The 21,226-nt window shown below is 42.4% G+C and overlaps 1 protein-coding gene across 3 annotated transcripts in view; it reads right to left on the bottom strand.

Annotated features, from left to right (window-relative positions):
- Lrguk (leucine-rich repeats and guanylate kinase domain containing) overlaps window positions 1-21,226 on the bottom strand; it is a 104,790-nt gene that overhangs the window by 58,195 nt on the left and 25,369 nt on the right. For all 3 annotated transcript variants that reach the window (XM_006506713.4, XM_006506714.4, NM_028886.1), the window contains exons 6-10: window positions 19,645-19,769; window positions 13,346-13,489; window positions 4,699-4,779; window positions 3,384-3,470; window positions 2,018-2,124 (exon numbers count right to left, since the gene is read on the bottom strand). In XM_006506713.4, the coding sequence (XP_006506776.1) occupies window positions 2,018-2,124; window positions 3,384-3,470; window positions 4,699-4,779; window positions 13,346-13,489; window positions 19,645-19,769 (544 nt within the window). The remainder of the gene's footprint in view (window positions 1-2,017; window positions 2,125-3,383; window positions 3,471-4,698; window positions 4,780-13,345; window positions 13,490-19,644; window positions 19,770-21,226) is intronic.

The raw sequence follows: 21,226 nt of genomic DNA, 5'->3' as shown, positions 1-21,226 counted from the left end.
TTAAAATGCCTCTGGGTATTGATAGAACGTCTATGTTATACTTGTGGCATAAATGGCCATCTGCTCTGGCAGACTGTTCAAAAAGAAATGGAGAAACCGTGGTAAATCTGTCTTTGGATCTGGAGGTGAGAGACGGGAATCATGTGCGCAGCCAGGCAAGGTGGCTCCTCCCTGCCGGGCTGACGGTGGCTCTGGAAGGGACTAGTCTGAGGTGAGCTGGGCTTCCTTCTAGGGACTCCCTAGAAGTCTGAATTCACAGGATGCTCTCTGGCAGGGGTATGTAACATCTGTTCACGGTTAAGGAAGGGTTTACAATTGATGGTGTGATGGTTAGCTATGATGCTCAGCCTGTTTGGATTGAGAAAGCAAGCCTAGGATATCAGTGAGGCACACCTTTAGGTGAATCTTTGAGGATTGGTCCAGAGAAGATTAACTGAGGGAAATATGACCCATGCTCAACGTGAATGTGTATGGTGCTGTATTAGTGACTTCTTTGGCTGTGATAAAAGCAGCTAATAGAAGAATTTACTTTAGTCTCAAGTTCTTCATCAAAAAACAAGAGAGGTAACAAATGTGTTTATAAATGATGAGAGACTCTGCCAGTGCCTGGCAATACAGAGGTGGATGCTCATAGCCATCCATTAGACTAAGCACAGGGTCCCCAATGGAGGAGCTATAGAGAAAGGACCTAAGGAGCTGAAGGGGTCTGCAGCCCCATAGGAGGAATAACAATATAAACCAATCAGTACCCCTAGAGCTCCCAGGGACTAAACCACCAACCATAAAGTACACAAGGAGGGACTCAAGGCTCCAGCCACGTATGTAGCAGAGGATGGCCTTGTGGGACATCAATGGAAAGAGAGGCCCTTGGTCTTGTGAAGGCTCAATGCCCCAGTGTAGGGGAATGCCAGGACAGGGAAGCAGGAGTGGGTGGGTTAGTGAGCAGGGGGAGGGGGAACGGGATTGGGGGGTTTCAGAGGGGAAATGAGGAAAGGGGATAACTTTTGAAATATAAATAAAGAAAATATCTAATAATAATAATAATAAATTCTGTTAATGAGATAAAGGTCTGTGTTTCTATTCTATGGCAGAAAAGTTAACACTTTTTATTTTAGAATTCAAATTCACTGACATTTGGCTCAGGCTAGCTAGACACAAGGTGCCCATGATAGAGTAAAGAATCAGATCACCATTAGGTCACCAAAGGGTGAATGAACAGCACATTCAAGTACACGGTAACAGGCCATGATTGAACACTTGGTCCCTTACCTCTGAGAGGACAATAAAGAGCTTTGGGGAAAAAAATGTGCTGGAGAGATGGCTCAGCGGTTAAGAGCACTGGCTGCTCTCCCAGAGGTCCTGAGTTGATTCCCAGCAACCACACGGTGGCTCACAACCATCTGTAATGGAATCCAATGTCCATTCTGGTGTGTCTAAAGACAGCTAAAGTGTACTCATATAAATAAAAATAAATAAATCTTTAAAACTGGGCTGGAGAGATGGCTCAGCGGTTAAAAGCATTGACTGCTCTTCCAGAGGTCCTGAGTTCATTTCCCAGCAACCACATGGTGGCTCATGACCATCTGTAATGGGATCTGATGCCCTCTTCTGGTATGCATGAAGACAGCTACAGTGTACTCAAATAAACAAGCAAATCTTTTTTAAAGAATTGTATTATTTAATGTGCTCTGCCTGCATGCCATCTGGGTACTATGTGTGCGCCTGGTGTTCATGGAGAACAGAAGAGAGAGAATGTCAGATTGCCTGGGACTGGAGTTGCAGACAGTTATGAACTGACATGTAAGTGCTGGGATTGAACCCAGGTCCCATGGAAGAACACCCAGTGCTCTAAAATGCTGAGCTATCTCTCCAGCCCTGAGAAAGCAGCTTCCACGGGGACCAAGTGAGTCACAGAAGAGACGATTAGGGAAAATGACAATACTGTCTTTTACTTACCCGCTCTCCCCCCACCCTCCTCCCAACCCCCCACTTCTATCTGTGCGGCCCTAATAAATACCTGTCCCAGATCCTCTGTGGCTGCGACATGCTGTTGACAACATGGGTCATGTGATCTTGGACAGCGACCACCTCAGGGGGAGGGTCATACTTATTCACTGCAAAAACCTTTTCCAGAATTAGAAAAGTAAAGAGAGACATGATTGTTTCTCAAAAGAACAAGGATTGACTGCCCTTAGAGCAATTCCTAGATACACAATCAAACTGACAAGGTAAGTCACGTGGTCCCCAGCCTTGCACGTAGTCTCTCTGGTCAACTCTAACTTTCCCAAAATCCCGATAACGAAAGTTACTGTACAAAGTTAAGGAGTCCCTTTTATCCTTTTTCTTTATATTCTCTGGTTTGGGAGGAGCTAAAAAAAAAAGTCAAAACAAAATTTCTGAAGTGCCGGATTAATTTTAACACAATAAACAATCCAACTTGTAGTTCAAGAAGAAGGAAAACCAAGTTGCTGTATAAGATTCTGGGTAGTTGACACCAGAGAGCCATTTCCTGATGTCCCCTTGTCCAGAACTGTTCCCACCCCCTCACATTCTCCCAGACTTGCACCCCCTTACCCTGGCTTTCTCTAGCCATGGATACAACAGGCCCTTTCCTTGCTGTAGAGGCCTCTCTGTCTTTACTGCCCTCCTACATACATTATCCCTTTACTTAATAGTGGCCTTCATTCGGATTCTATTTACAAAATGTTAAAAGAGGTATGTACCCATGGCCCAGGGCAGGGAGACAAGGATGAGGAAGCACTAGGGACTATTTCTAGTCTGGGCTGCAGAAACATCTATGGGATGGAATATGTGCCCACTGATATACGTTCCTTTATTCCTGTCTCAAATTGGATCTGGTTTAGGAAACCCCTCCTAGATTCCTGCCACAGCTGTGGAAGGGATGGAAGGAGGGAGTCAGGTGCTGGCCAGCATGCCGTGGCTCATTCCTCTGGAGCTACGTGGATCTGATGGGTCCTCAGAAAGAGCTGCATTAAGGAAACTGCAATATTAGAGCAGTGATTTAAGCACCGTAGTGTGGCGCAATATATTTCACTGTTAATTTCCAATGTGACATAGGTAGAATTTCAGACTCTGTGATTATGTAGGGAAGCTATACATATTGTAAACCAGCCATGAGCAGCAGGAGGGGTTCCTGGACTCCTCGCTGCCAGACTTCCCATTGTACCCATGGAACACCTGTAATTGCCCAGCTTAACAGAGGGTTCAGCTGGCAAATCCTAGGACAAGGAAGTTGATCCTAAATGAAGAATTAATTTGCATACGGCTCTGCTTCTCACTGATTGGTTACATGTCCTGCTGTAAGCACCTGACACTTTTGAATGTCTCAACCAGAAAACACGTGAGGCAACATGGTTACATACCTTTTCTTCTACCTTAATCTTCTGCTGGTCTAACTCTGTCAGTCGCAGCAGCATATATATCACGAAGAACCAGTACTCGGGCTTGGTCTGTTTAAAACAAGAGGACTATTGAATGGCCTTCCTCTTTCCCAGGTCAGCAAGTGCCATTCTTCTATCCTTAGGAGCCTCTCAACACTTGCCACCATGACCCTGCATTCCAGACCCCAACACAGGGCTCTGCATTCTCACGTCTGTCAGGCCCCCTTCAATTAACAACCAAGCTACAGAATGTGTCCTGTAATTTATAAAGCTCTTCAAATGTGCAGATCTCACTAATCTCCGTGAGATAAGCGGGAAGGCAGGATTATCCTCTGGTGTCGAGGCTGAGCCCACAGACATAGGCAGCTCATCTAAGACTCCAAACCCTTCTCTACTAAAGCCAAAGAGTTTCATTACTGAAAATAATGACATTTGACGTTTTCTTATGATTTCATTATGGGTTGATTATTTATTGTGTTCTTTTGTATTAGTTGGGATCACTCTGAACTTGTCTTACAGTAATAAAATGTCAATTGCTTAGGAACAGATTCCTCTGTATTCCCTGACTGCTGTTAGGATGGCCTGACTTTAAAGCCGTAACTGAGGGGTTTATTTTGAATAAGATGCTTCACCTCCCTGAATAGCAAGACTTGGGTGTAAGATGCCTTTCACAGATGGGAATGCATGAGAAGTAAATGTGTAACAGCATATTCGATTAGGGTCCCAACACAGAGACACAGGACTAGATCACTCCGTGTTCTATGTGTGAGTGGACCGCCACACTGCACCCCAGAAACCTGTATGATTATTAAACACCAGTTGGAACATTTTAAAGCTTCTCTTGCATACTTCAAAGTGTGCTGTGAGAATGTTGGTTTATAAATGAATTCATCTGCTTTCCCTCTGTTATAAAACAGGAACCACATTCTGTCTGGACCTCTGGGCTCTTTATTCTCCGATATAAAAGAATGCTGCTTTACAATTTTAATTACAATTCTCTGTTATAATGTTTAGCTCCATCCACCATCTGTCTTAAAGGACCATGAACTAAGTGACTTTTCAAATGTGGGCTTTAGGGGAACTGGGGCAGTTGACAGTTTATTGGCCATGAGAGACAATCTTACTTTTTCAAAACAAGTTGTTTGAAGTGGTAGCTGTTGTAATTGTTTTTGGAGGGGTGGGGAGTTGGGGGCTGTATTCACCTTCCTGATGCTCCCAATCAATGCTCAATCAAAATTTCAAGACTTGGCCCCTGTTCCTCTCCCCTCCCCTACCCCTGAGAAAAACAATCTCTCACCTGAATTGGATTCCTTAGTAGATTGAGAACTCGAAGGATAGGAAGATTTTCAATGTATTCTATTTCACTCAGCTCCTTAATCTATTTGATCAAAATAAATAAATTATTAATAAATAAATAAATTCACTGTCAACAGCCAGTGAGCAGAAGACAATAAGCAACACAATATAAAAAGAGCCAATATAATTAGCTCCTTTAAATGTAATTTATTTTAAACATGTCCTGTTGAATATCCAGCTTTTCAATGAGAATACCACAAGGCCATTGCAGAACACAGGAAAGAGCACATTAACTTCGGTAAGATAGTGTGTAAAGGAAGAGAAACAGCCCCCCCCCCCAGCCCTCCAGGCTCTGACTTCACTCCTCAGGGCCTCTCCTCCCCTGCTGTGTCTGTGGTTGGTTAGGCCTTCTGACAGCTAGGAAACATGCAACTCTATGCTCTTCCCATAAGAACTACTTTACAGTGGAAACTGTATGATTTGTTTGTTTGTTTGTTTATTTGGAGGTCCCTATGCAACCCTAGCTGGCCTAGCTGGCCTTGAAATCACAGAGATACTCCTGGCTCTGCATCCCAAGTGCTGTAACTAAAGGTGTGTGCCAATGCCAGGGTTGTATGTTAAGAACTTCCGGGTTGGAAAAAAAAAAAAAAAAAAAAAAAAACGGAAATGATTCTGCAGATGGACAGTGCCTTGGTTTAGCCAGGGGGACAGCCTGGGTTACAGCGGTCCTGCACCCTCGACCATACTAAAGACACAAATAGGCTTACTTAAATTTTCTACAATAAACAATTACAATCTAATTTCAGACACAGAGAGTGAGTTTTGTAATAAATTAGTGTTTCTCACAGCATTCTGCATGCCTCATAAAAGTATTTTACCAACGGGTTCACAGATCATTTCTGAGTTGTCCACACCCAAGTGACACCAAAATGCAAATTATCCCAAAACTAAGTCAGGGGTGGACACACACATGCCACCTTCAAAGGATGACATTTCCAATAATGTAATCAGAAAGGCAAACTCCAAAGTTCCAAGTGTCGCCCATCCCAAAATCAATCTAGCTAGAGTAGCAGCAAGCTGCCACACACATTTTGATGTGTTAGGATGTAAAGGACTAACCATTTCAGTTATAAGACAAACTAAATTATAGATTAAGGATTCAAGATAGCTGCGTGCGGTGTTACGTGACCTTAATCCCAGCCCTCAGAAGGCAGAGGTGGACAGATCTTTGTGGTTTCGTGGCCAGCTTGGACTACACAGTGAGTGTCAGGCCAGAGTGCTGTAACTAACAAACAAAAGCATATCTAACAAAAGAACAGAAACAACCATGGAGGGAGGGGTCAGGGAGACAGGAAGGGGGATTAAGAGCACTGGCTGCTCCTCCAGGAAACTAGGACTCTGTTCCCAGCACCCACATGACAGTCCCAGGAGACCTGGGACTCTTCTGGTCTCAGTGACACTGCCTGCATATAGTGCACATCCATTCATGTTTATCCACATGCTAAACAAAGGAGTAAATACAAAAAAGAGGAGAGTGAGATATGAAAGTCTCCTACTCTTAAAATTGTTTTGCTCAAAAAAGAAACAGTAGAGAAAAAATAAAAAAGAAGTAAAGGCCAAAGTGACGCAGAGGAAAACGGTTTAGATAAGCACGTGTCAGATCCAGAACGGAAAAAGATTTCACAAGAAGATAAAAATAATAAAGAAGTCTATTACAGAAAGTGTCGACTTATTCTACACATCATTTTAAATGTGTAGCTGAAATACCTTACATTCAATAAGAAGCAAATTACAACTGTCATAAAGAAAATGATGGCTAAGAGAATGGACTGATTTTTTTTTTTTTTTTTTTTTTTGGTTTTTCAAAACAGGGTTTCTCTGTGTAGCCCTGGCTGTCCTGGAACTTACTCTGTAGACCAGGCTGGCCTCGAACTCAGAAATCCGCCTGCCTCTGACTCCCAAGTGCTGAGATTAAAGGTGTGCACCACCACGCCTGGCTGATAATTTTTAAAAAGAAATAAAATTTTAAAAAATGTTTAACCTCATTGATAATCAAAGAAATATATATAAAACAGTATACAAGGCACCAGGTTTCACCACCAGACAGACAATTTTTAAATGATCCTGTTGACAAACGAACAGCCAGACATGCCTACAGTAAGTTATCCTAACTTCATAACTGCAGTGGGAAGAGAAAGCATGAATGTTCAAAACAGAAATCAACAAGTTTTATGACAGCCATTCCCAGAAATGGCATTTCCAGAAATCCATCATAAGGAAATAATAAAAAATGCATGTAACGATGGATTTATGTGTGAGCATATATACTTCAACATTATTTTAACAGCAAGTTGTAAACACAACAAATTTCAATAAGTAAATAATTCAATAAATCCTGACAGATCCATTAATAGATTATCTTATGCTATTAAATCAGCTTTTTGAAATGTTGGGACAATTTGTTTTCTATATGGGAATTCAATGTCTGTTGCACACTGCACGCACACACACACACACACACACACACACCCTACTTACAAACTACATAGTGAAAAAGAAAAATTCCAAAACTTGAAATTACAAAAAAAAAAAACGTAAGAATATTTTAAAAATCAAAATAAGGAAGATTTATTAAAACACAAAATTCAGAAATGATAAGAGATCACAGTTAAATATAACTCCCAAACTCCCCTCCATTCCCCAGACATAGCGCCACACATACACGAGCCTTGGAGGGTCCATAACAACCCCAAAACTTATAGGCCAAGCTAACAGGAACCAATTCTTCTGGCTCTGAAGATGAGCCTACAATCCAGGGCTGGCTGGAGAGCCTGAGGTTCCTTCGAGGGCTCTAGAGGAGAACTCTTCCTTGTCTTTCCCAGCTTCTGGTAAAGATAGAGAGCACTGACTTAGAGCAACATAAAGCCAGTGCCTGTGTCTGCTTTCTCCCTTCTGTCTCTTGTAAGAACACCCAGGCCTGAGAGATGGGTCATCAGTTAGGAGGAACTAAGTTCCATTCCCAGCTACATGGAGACTTGAAACCATCACAACTCATACATGTACACAGACATACATGTACCCACAGACATAAAATAAACTGATAACTGAAAAACAAACAAACAAAAAAACCACTGTCTTTTAGGCCTCCCTAACTCTTGATTCCGGGGTGACAATCTCATCTTGGAATCACTAACCTCATCTGTAGAAATCCCTTTTCTAACCCAGGTTACGTTCAGCAGGCCAAGGGGCTTGGGCACATCCTTGGTGGGGGATGTCACAGTTGAACCCAATCTACCTTGAAGCATTACCTTCCAGGGGAAGTTGCTCCACAACCACATTTACCTGAGAGAGAGGGCGTCGTGCAGCTCCCTACACAGCAGCTACCCTGGAGTGGATCCTGCTGCTAAAACATTTAGGGACATCCTGCCCCACCACCATGCTGGTTAGCACCACTATTGAAGTCACCTGACATAGTCTTCAATCATTCGCAACATCTTCTCCTCATCCACTACCTCTATTCTGCCTCACTATTTCCTTCTCAGATGGCTCTCTGGGATCTTCCTCCTTCTTCACCGCCTCTGCCGTACGGAAGACCCTCACAGTCTCCATTAAAACAGGTATACTGATCTTCATGCTCTTTCTTCGCCCAGTAGGGAAACTTCTGAGCCTCCTTCTTATACATGGTCTTCCTAGAATTTTACCGCACCTTAAACATCACCCACACCCTTCAGAGGAGAGGGGCTGAGGGCTCCTGAGAGTCATATTTTCATCCAACAACCTTCTTAAGTACCAACTACAAACCAGATATTGTAAAATTTGAACAAAATAAACTCCCCAAGGTCAACTATCACGCTAGCACAGTGGTTCTCGTGCTCCTGAACACTGCTACCCTTTACTGCAGTTCCTCATGTTGGGTGGACCCCAAACATAACATTACTTTCGTTGCTACTCTAGAATGGTAACTTTGCTACTGTCATGAATAATAATGTAAATATATATGCTTTCTGATGGCCCGAGGCCACCCCTGTGAAAGGGTCATTTGACCCCCAAAGAGGTTGCGATCCACAAGTTGAAAAACACTATTCTAGAGGGAAGGAAAATAACTCATCACGATATAAAGTATAAAACGTGATATGATGTAATCTTCAGCAATAATAACAATGAAAAGCCCTGCGGAGGACCGGGAACACAGGAGGAGGTGCTGGAGAGGCTAGACATGGAGTCTGTGAGGCAGACAGGAGGAAAATGATGGCACTTCTGCCCTCTAATCCCTAACCAAAGAGCATGTGGCCCATGCTTAGCCCGAAGTGAACTGGTCCCCCTCCCTAAGTAGTGTAGACCTGACCCTAACACATCTTCTGTCCTACTCCGATGGACTAATGATCTTAGTCAAGTCCTTGACTTCTTTAGCAGGCTCACTCCAAACCTATGAACTGGTTTAAGTGCAGGCAGGCCAAGCTTGCTGCTATGGAGTCCACATTAAGTAAGAGTCATGACTAAAGGGAAAGTCACATTGGTCTTGACCTGAAATCTCAAAAAGTACTGATGAGCCAACGAAGCAGCTTAGGAACAGGGCTGCAAGGGAACACCTATCGGCACTCAGCAGAGAACCCGGGATACTGCCACTATTTCTAGGACTGGATAGCAGCTCAGGCTACCTAGCCTGGGCTGGCCTCCCCCTTGCTCATCCCCAATGGCAGGAGTAGAAGAGAGACTGACTGTAACAGTGATGTGACCATGACAGCATCTCTAATAGCCCAACCTTGGGCTGCCTCTGCTTCAGGGTTAGCCTCTGCAATAACCCAGGACCCCCCCCCCGCCCCCCAGATCATGTACCCAGCCATTCCTCAAGCCTAATAAATGTAAACTCAGAGAGAGAGAGAGAGAGAGAGAGAGAGAGAGAGAGAGAGAGAGAGAGAGAGAGAGAGAGAGGTCAAGTGCACTCAGCAGTCAGTCAGCTCCCCACGAATTCTTTTTGCTCATACACATGAACAAAAGTATGAAGCCAGGCTCCAGGGGAAGATCCTTTCACTGCTTGCCTGAGCCATTGAAAAGAGCATATTGCTCAACAGTGGCAAGCATGAAATCCTTCGCATCTGACCATGCCCCATCTAAAGCGTTACAGAAGCAATGCTTAGCTGTTGCCACCTCCGTCCATATCACAGGAGAGTGTCCAGGGCTTACTTAGGACTGAAATTCTTTCTTTGCACCTGTCATTTTACAAGCATTATATTGCTACTCCTTACAATCACTGGCAAGAAGTACTGATAATACATTCTGAGGTATGAGCCAGACAGAGTGGTGCACGCCTTTAATCCCAGAGGCAGGGATCTATGAGTCTGAGGCCAGCTTGGTCTACAAAGTAAATTCCAGAATAGTCAGGGCTACATAGACAAACCCTGTCTCGAAAAACAACAGCACCTACCCCTAGCCCCACCACCAAGCACCAAGATTCAGAGTAACCCCTGACAAGAATAGTGCTTCTGGGAGGAAGTAGGGAGGTTGGAGAACTGAGAGTCTGGGTCAGTTTTTAAGTGCTAGCCACGGTCTGGGATGTCACAGGGACCTCAGAGAGGAAGCTGGCAGAGGCCTCCCTAATCAGCAGACAGGAGACGCTGGTAAGGGCAGTCAGGCACATGCATATGCACAGGTGTACCACGGATGAAACTGCTACCAAGAACACAGTATTTCTAACATCAAATTTAATCATGGAGGAAGCAGCATACCTATGTTGTGTTCCCTGTACAAATACATTTTCCATCCCTGAATCAAAGAATTATCAGCTATCCCGGAGAAACCCCTTAGGGCTCTTCAGATGGTCCAAATGACATTTCAAAGGACTGTTGCACTCCCTAGCATGCCGGTGGGGGACCGTTACCATCAATGACTGATTTGCCAGAGGAGTCCTCTGAAAGGCATGTGGCCACTTTTTACAAAATAGAGTCACTAACATTTGTGAACTCCTTCATTTGAACATATCTTCCCCCCTCCCCCCAACTTTTCCAATGTAGTTTAGAAGGTGACTTAAAAGCAAGAAAGTGGTAAACCCTGTGTTCTGGCTAAATGAAGGGAGATGCACTCCAAACTATAACATGTTTGACTCATGTCAAAAGGCCAGTACAAAACAATGGGAGACAAGATAACTCTAATATAATTTCGTTTATAGCTTATGTGCTAAAGTTAAATTTCAGATATTGTGATGGTTTGTATATGCTTGGCCCAGGGAGTGGCACTGTTTGGAGGTGTGACCTTGTTGTGAGTAGGTGTGCCACAGTGGGTGTGGGCTTTAATACCCTTATTTTAGCTGCCTGGAAGTGAGTATTCCGATAGCAGCCTTCAGATGAAGATGTAGAACTTGCAGCTCCTCCTGCACCATGACTGCCTGGATGCTGTCATGCTCCTACCTTGATGATAATGGGCTGAACCTCTGAACCTGCAATCCAGCCCCAGTTAAATATTGTCCTTATAAGACTTGCCTTGGTCATGGTGTCTGCTCACAGCAGTAAAACCTTAAGATAGTTATACCAAGTTTAATAATGTGTACTACTAAAGTTAGCATTTCCTGTTTCTTTTTTCTATTATCAATTCGAGGCACTTTACTTTACACCTATGGCTCACATTCAGGCCTCATGTTCTCAAGTATTACCCCACACCCATTTTGGAGGGAAGGGCCCTTGATTCTCATCTACTGTAACTGTTTTATACGCCTTGCTGTTTCTTCTCTTGAAATCTGAGATGTACTGAGTTAGTATTTAATGAGCATATTCTACCTTCTCAGCATCCCCCATATAAATATGAAAACCATTTTAAGCACAAAATGTTTCCCCAGTCAATCTTCAAAGGCAACTTCAGAAAAAGAACAATGAAGGCCATTTGGAACAGGAATTGTACTGACTTCCTACCACACAGATGCAAGGGCCAAGGTCATTAATAGAATTAATTACCTTGTAAGAAGTCACTAGATCTACTCAGTAAACAGAGCAAGTGAGATGAAGATCAATATGAAAACTGTTTATTCTCAGACCTTAATAACTGACTTGTGTTGGGTTGTTTACAGCCTAAGGAATGATATGAGCTTGCTAGGGGAAAGGTTAAGTTGCTGGGAACACAACTCAATCATGGGCTCGTGGGCACCTGTGCAAGGCCCAGCACTGTGCAAGGAAAGAAGAATGGAAAGAAAGAAGGAAGAAGGAAGAAAAGGAGGGAGGGAGGAAGGGAAGGAGGGAGGGAGGGAGGGAGGGAGGGAGGAAGAACTAGGTAAATTAATCTGAGATACAGCTCAGTGGTAGAGAAATCAAAGAGTTCTGGGGTCAGTCCCCAATACCACCAAAACAGAAAGAGAGGGTGAAGAAGGGTGGGAGGGAAGGGAGGGGGAGGGGAAGAATATGAATATATTTTGAATAGTAAAGGGTACATTAAGCCAGATATGCAAACAAGTTCATTCCCCAACCCATCAAAGAGACACTATTGCTACCAGCAGTATATAAGGAATCACTTCTATGTCTCTTCTTTTTCTGGTTTAATTTTTATGGTTAAGCCTTTCCTGTGGTGTTTACACTTATTAAATTACAGATACAACTGTATATATTTAACAGATACAGCATGATACTTTCAAATATATGCACATTTTGTAAGGGCTAAACATAGCTAATTTTCTAAAGTGTATCATCTTTGTGGTAAGAACATTAAAAACCCATTCCCAGCACTTCTCAAGACCACTACTGCTAACTAGTGCTGGTGGCTCTTGTCTATAAATTCTAGCACCTTGGAGGTGGAAGCAGAAGGATCAATGGTTCAAAGCTGACTTTGGCTATATAGCAAGTTTAAGGCTGGCTTAAACTACCTGAGACCTTGTCTCAATATCCACAACTCTACAACCACTACCACCATCACCAAAAGAAAATCCAGTTAACCCCATTTAGTGGTATTAATAGATCTTTGACTTCATCCCTTTGCCTTGCCGCTAACTGAAGCTCTGTATTCTTTTTAGTGGTACCCCTCCCCTCACAAGCCTTCTCCACCAACAGTCATTTTCCTCTGAGTGTAGACAAGAGGAGACATTAGCCTGTGGATATTCTCTTTGCCTCTTCTTGCTTGGACATTTCAAAAGTTCCCGATGCTCCTTTTCTACAGAGAATGCTGCATGGTCATAACAACTTCAGAAAACTACACACACCCGATGACAGTCTGAACCTTTAAAACAATGTAAGTAAGAATCGTCAAGGGTTTAAAATGGTTGAGTTTTTAAAAAAGTCATACTCCAAGAACTATTCCCTGGAAACTTGCTAGAGCAGCATTCCTAAGAGGCCGTTTCATGTAATGTCCTTGAAAAGCCAATGTGAACGGCTAGAGAGACGGCTCAGAGGTTAAGAGCACTGACTGCTCTTCCAGAGGTCTTGAGTTCAATTCTCAGCAACCACATGGTGGCTGGCAACCATCTGTAATGGGATCTGATGCCCTCTTCAATGGGATGTGTCTGACAACTACAGTGTACTCATATCTAAAATAGATAAATCGTAAAAAAACAAAAGTCAATGTGAAGTCTTTGGGCCAACTCTCCAATGTGCCAACTTCCTGAAGCCCCTGAAACCACGCCCTGCCCTGCAGCCTGCAGTCCGCTTCCTGAAATCACGCCCTACATTACCAACCTTGTTATCCTCCAGGTTAATCACTTCCAGGAGGTCATGGTTCTCCAAGCCCTGGAGGCTGCTGATCTGATTGTGGGACAGGTCCAGGTTCTGCAAGGCTTTCAGCTCCTCCAGACCTGTGATGGTCTCAATCATGTTGTTACTCTAGAATGGATAAAATACAGTTTTTTTCATTGAAAGCAATGGCTAAGAAAACTTGTAGTGGCAAATGTTCACATTTGGACATGGTCCCCAATTCACTAAAAGTAAAGCCAAACCAATAAGCTGTTCTTGCCTCACCCCCATTTCCATCATTCGCCTATCTAATTGTCTACATAGATACCCAAGAAGAAAATCCTAGATTTTCTATCTAAAAGGCCAAAAGGTAGTATTTTCATTTAGTATCTTAATATTTTCATCATCAGCATAAACTTTTAAGTCAGTAGGAAAGCCAGGCAACTAACTGATAAAAGCTTTAAAAATGCATGATATAATGATATTAGTGCTTTGACTTTTCAAATTACTTCATTTATTTTTAAGATTATCATATCATTTCCCTTTCCTTTCTTTCCCCCAAACCTTCCCATATGCTCCTCTTTGCTTTTTTTTCAAGTTCATAGACTCCTTTTTCCATTAATTTTTACTACAAACATAGTGCTTGGGAAGGGAATCTCAATCCTTAATCATCAGGGAAATGCAAATCAAAACAACCCTGAGATTCCACCTCACACCAGTCAGAATGGCTAAGATCAAAAATTCAGGTGACAGCAGATGCTGGCGTGGATGTGGAGAAAGAGGAACACTCCTCCATTGTTGGTGGGAGTGCAGGCTTGTACAACCACTCTGGAAATCAGTCTGGTGGTTCCTCAGAAAATTGGACATAGTACTACCGGAGGATCCAGCAATACCTCTCCTGGGCATATATCCAGAAGATGCCCCAACTGGTAAGAAGGACACATGCTCCACTATGTTCATAGCAGCCTTATTTATAATAGCCAGAAGCTGGAAAGAACCCAGATGCCCCTCAACAGAGGAATGGATACAGAAAATGTGGTACATCTACACAATGGAGTACTACTCAGCTATTAAAAAGAATGAATTTATGAAATTCCTAGCCAAATGGATGGACCTGGAGGGCATCATCCTGAGTGAGGTAACACATTCACAAAGGAACTCACACAATATGTACTCACTGATAAGTGGATATTAGCCCAAAACCTAGGATACCCAAGATATAAGATACAATTTCCTAAACACATGAAACTCAAGAAAAATGAAGACTGAAGTGTGGACACTATGCCCCTCCTTAGAAGTGGGAACAAAACACCCTTGGAAGGAGTTACAGAGACAAAGTTTGGAGCTGAGATGAAAGGATGGACCATGTAGAGACTGCCATATCCAGGGATCCACCCCATAATCAGCATCCAAACGCTGACACCATTGCATACACTAGCAAAATTTTATCGAAAGGACCCAGATGTAGCTGTCTCTTGTGAGACTATGCCGGGGCCTAGCAAACACAGAAGTGGATGCTCACAGTCAGCTAATGGATGGATCACAGGGCTCCCAATGGAGGAGCTAGAGAAAGTACCCAAGGAGCTAAAGGGATCTGCAACCCTATAGGTGGAACAACATTATGAACTAACCAGTACCCCGGAGCTCTTGACTCTAGCTGCATATGTATCAAAAGATGGCCTAGTCGGCCATCACTGGAAAAAGAGGCCCATTGGACACGCAAACTTTATATGCCCCAGTACAGGGGAACGCCAGGGCCAAAAAGGGGGAGTGGGTGGGTAGGGGAGTGGGGGTGAGTGGGTATGGGGGACTTTTGGTATAGCATTGGAAATGTAAATGAGCTAAATACCTAATAAAAAATTTAAAAAAAAAAAAGAAAAGATTGGTGAGATGGGTTGCCTGTGGGCATGTCTGAGATGGATTATATAGATTATGTTGATTGAAGTGGAAGCCGCATCCACTGTGGGCACCAGCATTCCCTAGGCAGAGGATCCTAGAGAAGGAGCTAAGTACTCACATACAGGCACCAATTCATTGCTCTCTGCTTCTGTGAATTCTGTGAATCCCATTAGACATGTTTCCTCAATCCCTGCTATGATGGGCTGTGACCCAGAACTGTGAGCTGAGGAAACACTCTTCAGTTGCTTTGTCGAAGCTGTTTATCAGTGCCACTAGGAAAGAAACTCAGACACACACCTGAAACCCGAACATCAGTTCAGCTTGACTGTGGTCTCTAAAGACACGACATGGATCTGCACACTCTTTTAGCATCATCACAGTAAACCAATACTGTAACTCACAGACACCTTGTCCACAGACACAGTCTAAAGTGACATCATCTCAAAGTCGGTGGTGATGGCTGACTCGGTAGAGTCTGGCTATTTCTGCGCTTGCATAGTGCCTCCTCTTTAACCTGCACTAGCCTATAATGACCTCCCTTAACCAAAGGTGTATGACAGAACTGTGTAGTCCTAATTCTAAGATATAACCAAGTCACTTCTGCTTTCAGGTCTGAGCAGCTTGGACACCATGTAAGAATGCCAGTATGGGAAAACACCGAGACTAAATTGGGTGAGAATGTAGTCATCACAGCAGATTCAATAATTCACAGATGAGCATTTCTCCGGCAATGAGAATAGGAGGAAGTTTCCCGTACCCAAACGGCTGTCCACTTCCTCAGTCTCCACACACCCAGGGCAATAGCAGTAATAAGAATAATTTCCATTTTTGAATATTTCCAACATACTCTTCATTACTTGGCTCCTTTGTTTTAAGGAACAGGAAAATGTCATAGTAAAATTTAACCTCTGGTTTGAGTCCAAAGTTGTCATAAAGAATAATTTCAAATTTTTGGTTAGTATTATGTTTTACCTACCCTTTTAAAACATTCAAAACCCTCGGGCCTGATGTGGTGATGCAGAGGCAGGTGGATCTCTTAAGTTCATAATGTCAATTTTTCGGCTAACATTATGTCTTACCTAGCCTTAAAACATTCTAAACTTTCTGGCTGAGTGAGGTGACACAGGGGCATGGGGATCTCTTTAAGTTCAAGGCCAGCCTGGTCTACATAGCAAGTTCCAGAATATCCAGGACTACATAGAGAGACCCTGCCTCAAAAAACAAAAACAAAAACAGAATGAAACAAACAAAAACCATTCAATACTTTCAAGATTGACTTAAGAACTGAAAAATTAAATTAATGTATTCCCTTTAATCTGAATATTTTCACTGGTAAATGTTCCATGGCACATTGAATAGCAAGAGCTCATTTTCAGCCTATTCTTCATAAAATTTCATTTTAATAATGAGCCAGATTTGTGCTCACTGGTAACTCTATAGCCCTTAAAATATCATAATAGAATGTTAATAATCTTTAAAGGTAGGTTATAGCCTACGAGGGTTTATTATACTATTCTTTTTACCTCTATATGCTGGAAAAATGTAATAAAAAGAAAAAAAAACCCATAACCTTATTTGCCAAAGTGAAATCAAATTTTCCTGTTTAAAGTTCAAAAAAGTTATAAAAAGTGAAAAGAGGAGAGTGACCACGCTGAGCTCACCATCATCAATTTAATGTATTGAAATGAGGGCTCAGCCTCCCATTCAAATACTGCCCGCATATCCAATCTATATACAATACACTTTCCCCCAAAGGACTCTGAAGCGTTTTCTATGTGCAAGACAGATGTAATATTCTTCAGTGTCTCTGATGGCTTTCAAAGTGGTAGATGGTCTGAGCAGAGTGAGGCACAGAAAAGTTTAATTAGATAGTCTGTGGTCATAAAAGGGAAGAGACTGAGACAAGTTGAGAAGCACAGAATAGCTGGTTGAAAACCAGCTAGGAAGTGCCTTTGTCTAGCACTGAGAACCCAAAGGCTCACTCCTGGGTGTGGACATGAAGTTTCTGCGCAGTGCTTCCAGCCTCACAAGTGAATAGCAGAAAAAAGAAAAGAAAAAAGAAAGAAAGAAAAAAAACCACCATTGTTAGAGAGAAGCTGTTTTGTTTGAAGTAAATTAAATTAGAAAATATTCCCCATTTACCAGTGTGTCAGGAAGACCCAACTGGCTTTTACTTTGACAGAGTGAAGTTTGCAGTACAGTGTCACTATGTTCTGTGTTCTAATAAGGATGTAGTGGCCACTGGCACGCTGTGAGGTTCCCCTGCCAGCTTTTACAGGTCCCAGAGAGGTAGAAGGGCAAGTGTTTGTAGGTGAACTGCTCTTCTTGCTATGCTGCAAACTAAATTCCTTGCCAATCGCTAAAGCACATTATGTTGTGATTCCATGAGTTAAAAATAAAGTCAAGAAAAACTCCTGAAGCAAACGTATATCATTTTAGGTTATAAATTTTATTCAAATTTGGGAAAAACAATTTTTCAATTCTCAGAATCTCAGTGAAAATAAGTAAGAGCATTTTCTGTGTTTTCTAGTCTATCCTGGGTGCTGGGTGCAGGGACTAGAGCAATCTATCTCATTTGTTGGCAGAAAACAAAAATGGTAAAAAGTGATAGTGTCAGTGGCAGGCGTGTGGTTATTGAAGAGCAGGAAAAAAGGAATGCACTGTTTTAATAATAACTGTCCCCCACCCCCGTAACACTCATGTCTTTCCACTCTACTGCAGGTCGATGGGACTGTCAATACAGACGAGACACATGGAAAAGTCTGCAGTGGAGGCTCACAGCTGCAATCAAGTGCAATCAGGTGGCAGAGGCAAAAAGATCATCACAAGTTCAAGGCCAGCCTGGTCCTCATAGCAAGTTCCAACCAATATGGTAAAATATAACGAGAGAGAGGAGAGGGGAGAGGGGAGAGGGGAGAGGGGAGAGGGGAGAGAAGATAAATTTCTGAGAAATTTCAAAATGGTGAGCAAAATAGCAATATACTAACAACTACTCTTTAGATAGTTGAAATTTTCCAATGTGATTGACTTTATTTTATAACTGAAAGTTTTATATCTAATTTATTAGATTCTCCTTCACTGACATTTTGCTAGCATGTCTTAGCAGGCAGAAAACATAAAATCTCAGGTGAGCTATGAAACCTCTGTATATATGGTAGGAGAATGCCTGCCCTCTGCCCTCACTAAATTTTATGGAGGGCTAGAGGAGTCTTTAGATAGCATTTTGAGCTTTAAGAGGAACCAAGCATCAGTGATCTATGGTTAAGTAAAGAATTTCTACGTGTATGTAAACAATGTGCGCAAGAGGCTGGAGAGATGGCTCAGCAGTTAAGAGCACTAGCCACTTTTCCAGGTTTAATTCCCAGCTCACAACTATGGTAGCTCACAACTGTCTGTAACCCCAGTTTCAGGGGATTCTACATCCTCTTCTTGCTCCCATGGCACTAGGCATGAAAGCAGTACACAGATATTCATGCAGGCAAAACACTCATACGTAAAAAATAAAAAAATAATTTTAAATTTTAAAAAAATGTACACATAACCCAATTCATTAATTCATGTTAAACACTCTCCTGTGAGAGAGACATAACATTACTAAGATGCACGCCATGATGAAATGCTTCCTGCCTACCCTCTGGTGGGTATAATAAAGGCCAAGAGAACCTAAGGCTAAGAGGGAGGAGAAAAGAAAGAAAGAAAAATATGTATATAAACAACATCAGCACCCTCTCTCAGATACTAGTAACCCGGATCGTTAATTTATAACTATCATGTGTATCTTTGAATCTTATTGGTGAACAGTCTCCATTTGCATTTGAGTTTTGGTCTTGGGGCATGCCATAGGGCTGAAAAAGCCACTTTCTTTGGGAAACGGTAATCAGATGGAATCTTTCTGACAGGAACTACGTTTTTATTCTCAGCACAAATTACAACTCCTAGAGCAGGAGACTAGCACACATTTGTGTATGATGGGCTGCCTGAGTTCAGTGGCTAGGAAGCATTTCGTGGTCCATTTATGTCCAGTAAAGGCTGAGCAGCAATAAACATGCTCTCTAGCACAGATGTTATTTTTACCAATGAAATATATATTAAAAACTACTTGTAAAAATATACCTTCTTTCACAGCATAGAAAATCAACTGTCTAAATTTTTTTTTACCCTGGATACCAAATATGGAACTGGCTTTACTTGAACATGGACTATTGATGAAACACACAGACAGATGAAACAAGAGAAGGAGAAGGGGTGGGGGTAGGAGGAGGGAGGGAGGAAAAAGGGTGGGGGGCAGACATGCATGCATACCAGACACCATAAGGAGCAAAGAAAAATTCTAAGCAGTCACAATTCAAACACTTCTTAAACAATATTCACCACTTCTACAAAGAATGATGTCATGTTGGACTCACCAAAGAAAGCACTTTGATGGGTAATGTCCCTAAGCCTTTGATGGTAGTGATCTTGTTGCCAGCCAGACTAAGGTGGGTCAGGCTGATGCAGTTCTCTAGCCCAGTGATTTCTTCTATCTCGTTGTCTGTACGTGATGACTATGTTTAAGGAAAATGTTATTCAAAGTTTTTGGAAAGATGACACACACACAAACACACACACACACAGTTTGGGCCAGGGTGTTGGCTGAGCAGGTAAAAACATGAGTAGCCGGAGTTCAATCTCTAGGTCCCATATAATGGAAGGAGAGAACCAATTCCTAAAAGTGGTCCTTTGACATTCACACAAGCACCTTGGAAAACACACACACACACACACACACACACACACACACACACTAAATCAGGGTTAAATAATCACTAGAAAAATCAGACAAGAGTTTAAATAAGGGAATGTTATGTACCCCACACAGGATAAGCCCCAAATCTTGATATGTTTTTCATATAGATAAAATACCAATTCCATAGAATGATAAAGGAATAGCGCGTGCGTCTCTATGTGACTCATTTAAACTATGGGAGGAAACAGCAGTTCAGAGCTGCCTCCTGGGCTGTGCATGCTGCCCTCTGTTAGTTAACGATGTCCACGAGAAACCATGGGGCTCCTCTCAGACAGGGATTTGGAAGACACGCTCATCCTGCTGAGGCAATGGGAATGGGGCTTTATCACCTTGTAGGTGTCCTCTGGAGCAAGTAGTAAGGCCACCACCCTCTCATAGAAGGGAGCAGTCCTTCCAATTCGTATTGGCTTCTCTTCTCTCATTCATATAGAGAAAGCTGGAAGGCTAACATCATTTGTGGTTTCTGTTCTCGCCGATCACATTTTAAGTTTATCTTGTGCCCAAAAAACTGCAGCTCCAAAGCTGAGTTATGTACTCACTGATGAGCCACCGGGCTCCAATGGATAGTTTTAAATCCATGACCACACAGACAGCCCTTGTTAAATTCAGTGAGTTACAAAACAGAATGAAAATACATGAGTGAAGGAAAGCGGTCTGGTAAGTAAGACAGGGGTAGGGTGGAGATGAGAGTGGGTGGGGATAGAAACAGCCAGGACGCACTGTATACATGCAGGCTGTCAAAGAACAATTTTAGTTGTTTTTAAAAGGGTGTGAATGAGCTATTCTCCCAATCAGAAGGCACTCATATCATCACTAAATTACAATCACATGCGGCCGTCCTCTAACTCTTAGCATGGAAATGGATAACTCAAGGCTAGAATCTAATCCAAAAAAGACCTGTATTAGGGAAAGAAATAAACAAGAAAGCTGGACAAAGACATGATACCAAACGTAGCAGAAATTTTTAGGTCTCCCTTATTGGTTCCAGATCTCACCCATGGGCAGAAACAGTTTTTGCAGTGTCCAATGTGCCATCTCAAATCTCCTATGAGCAAGGTCTCTGCCAAAACCACCATGCAAACAGATACTCACAAACACTATCTCTCAGATCCCATTTTCTTTGGGCTGGCTAAACAATGATTTTTTGGAAATAGAATAAAGGCCAGCTCTTTGTGAATATGGACTCTCATGAAAGATGAACA

The sequence above is a fragment of the Mus musculus genome, chromosome 6, assembly GCF_000001635.26.
Source record: "Mus musculus strain C57BL/6J chromosome 6, GRCm38.p6 C57BL/6J".
Taxonomy (NCBI): Eukaryota; Metazoa; Chordata; class Mammalia; order Rodentia; family Muridae; genus Mus; species Mus musculus.
This window is presented reverse-complemented; position numbering and strand designations above follow the sequence as displayed.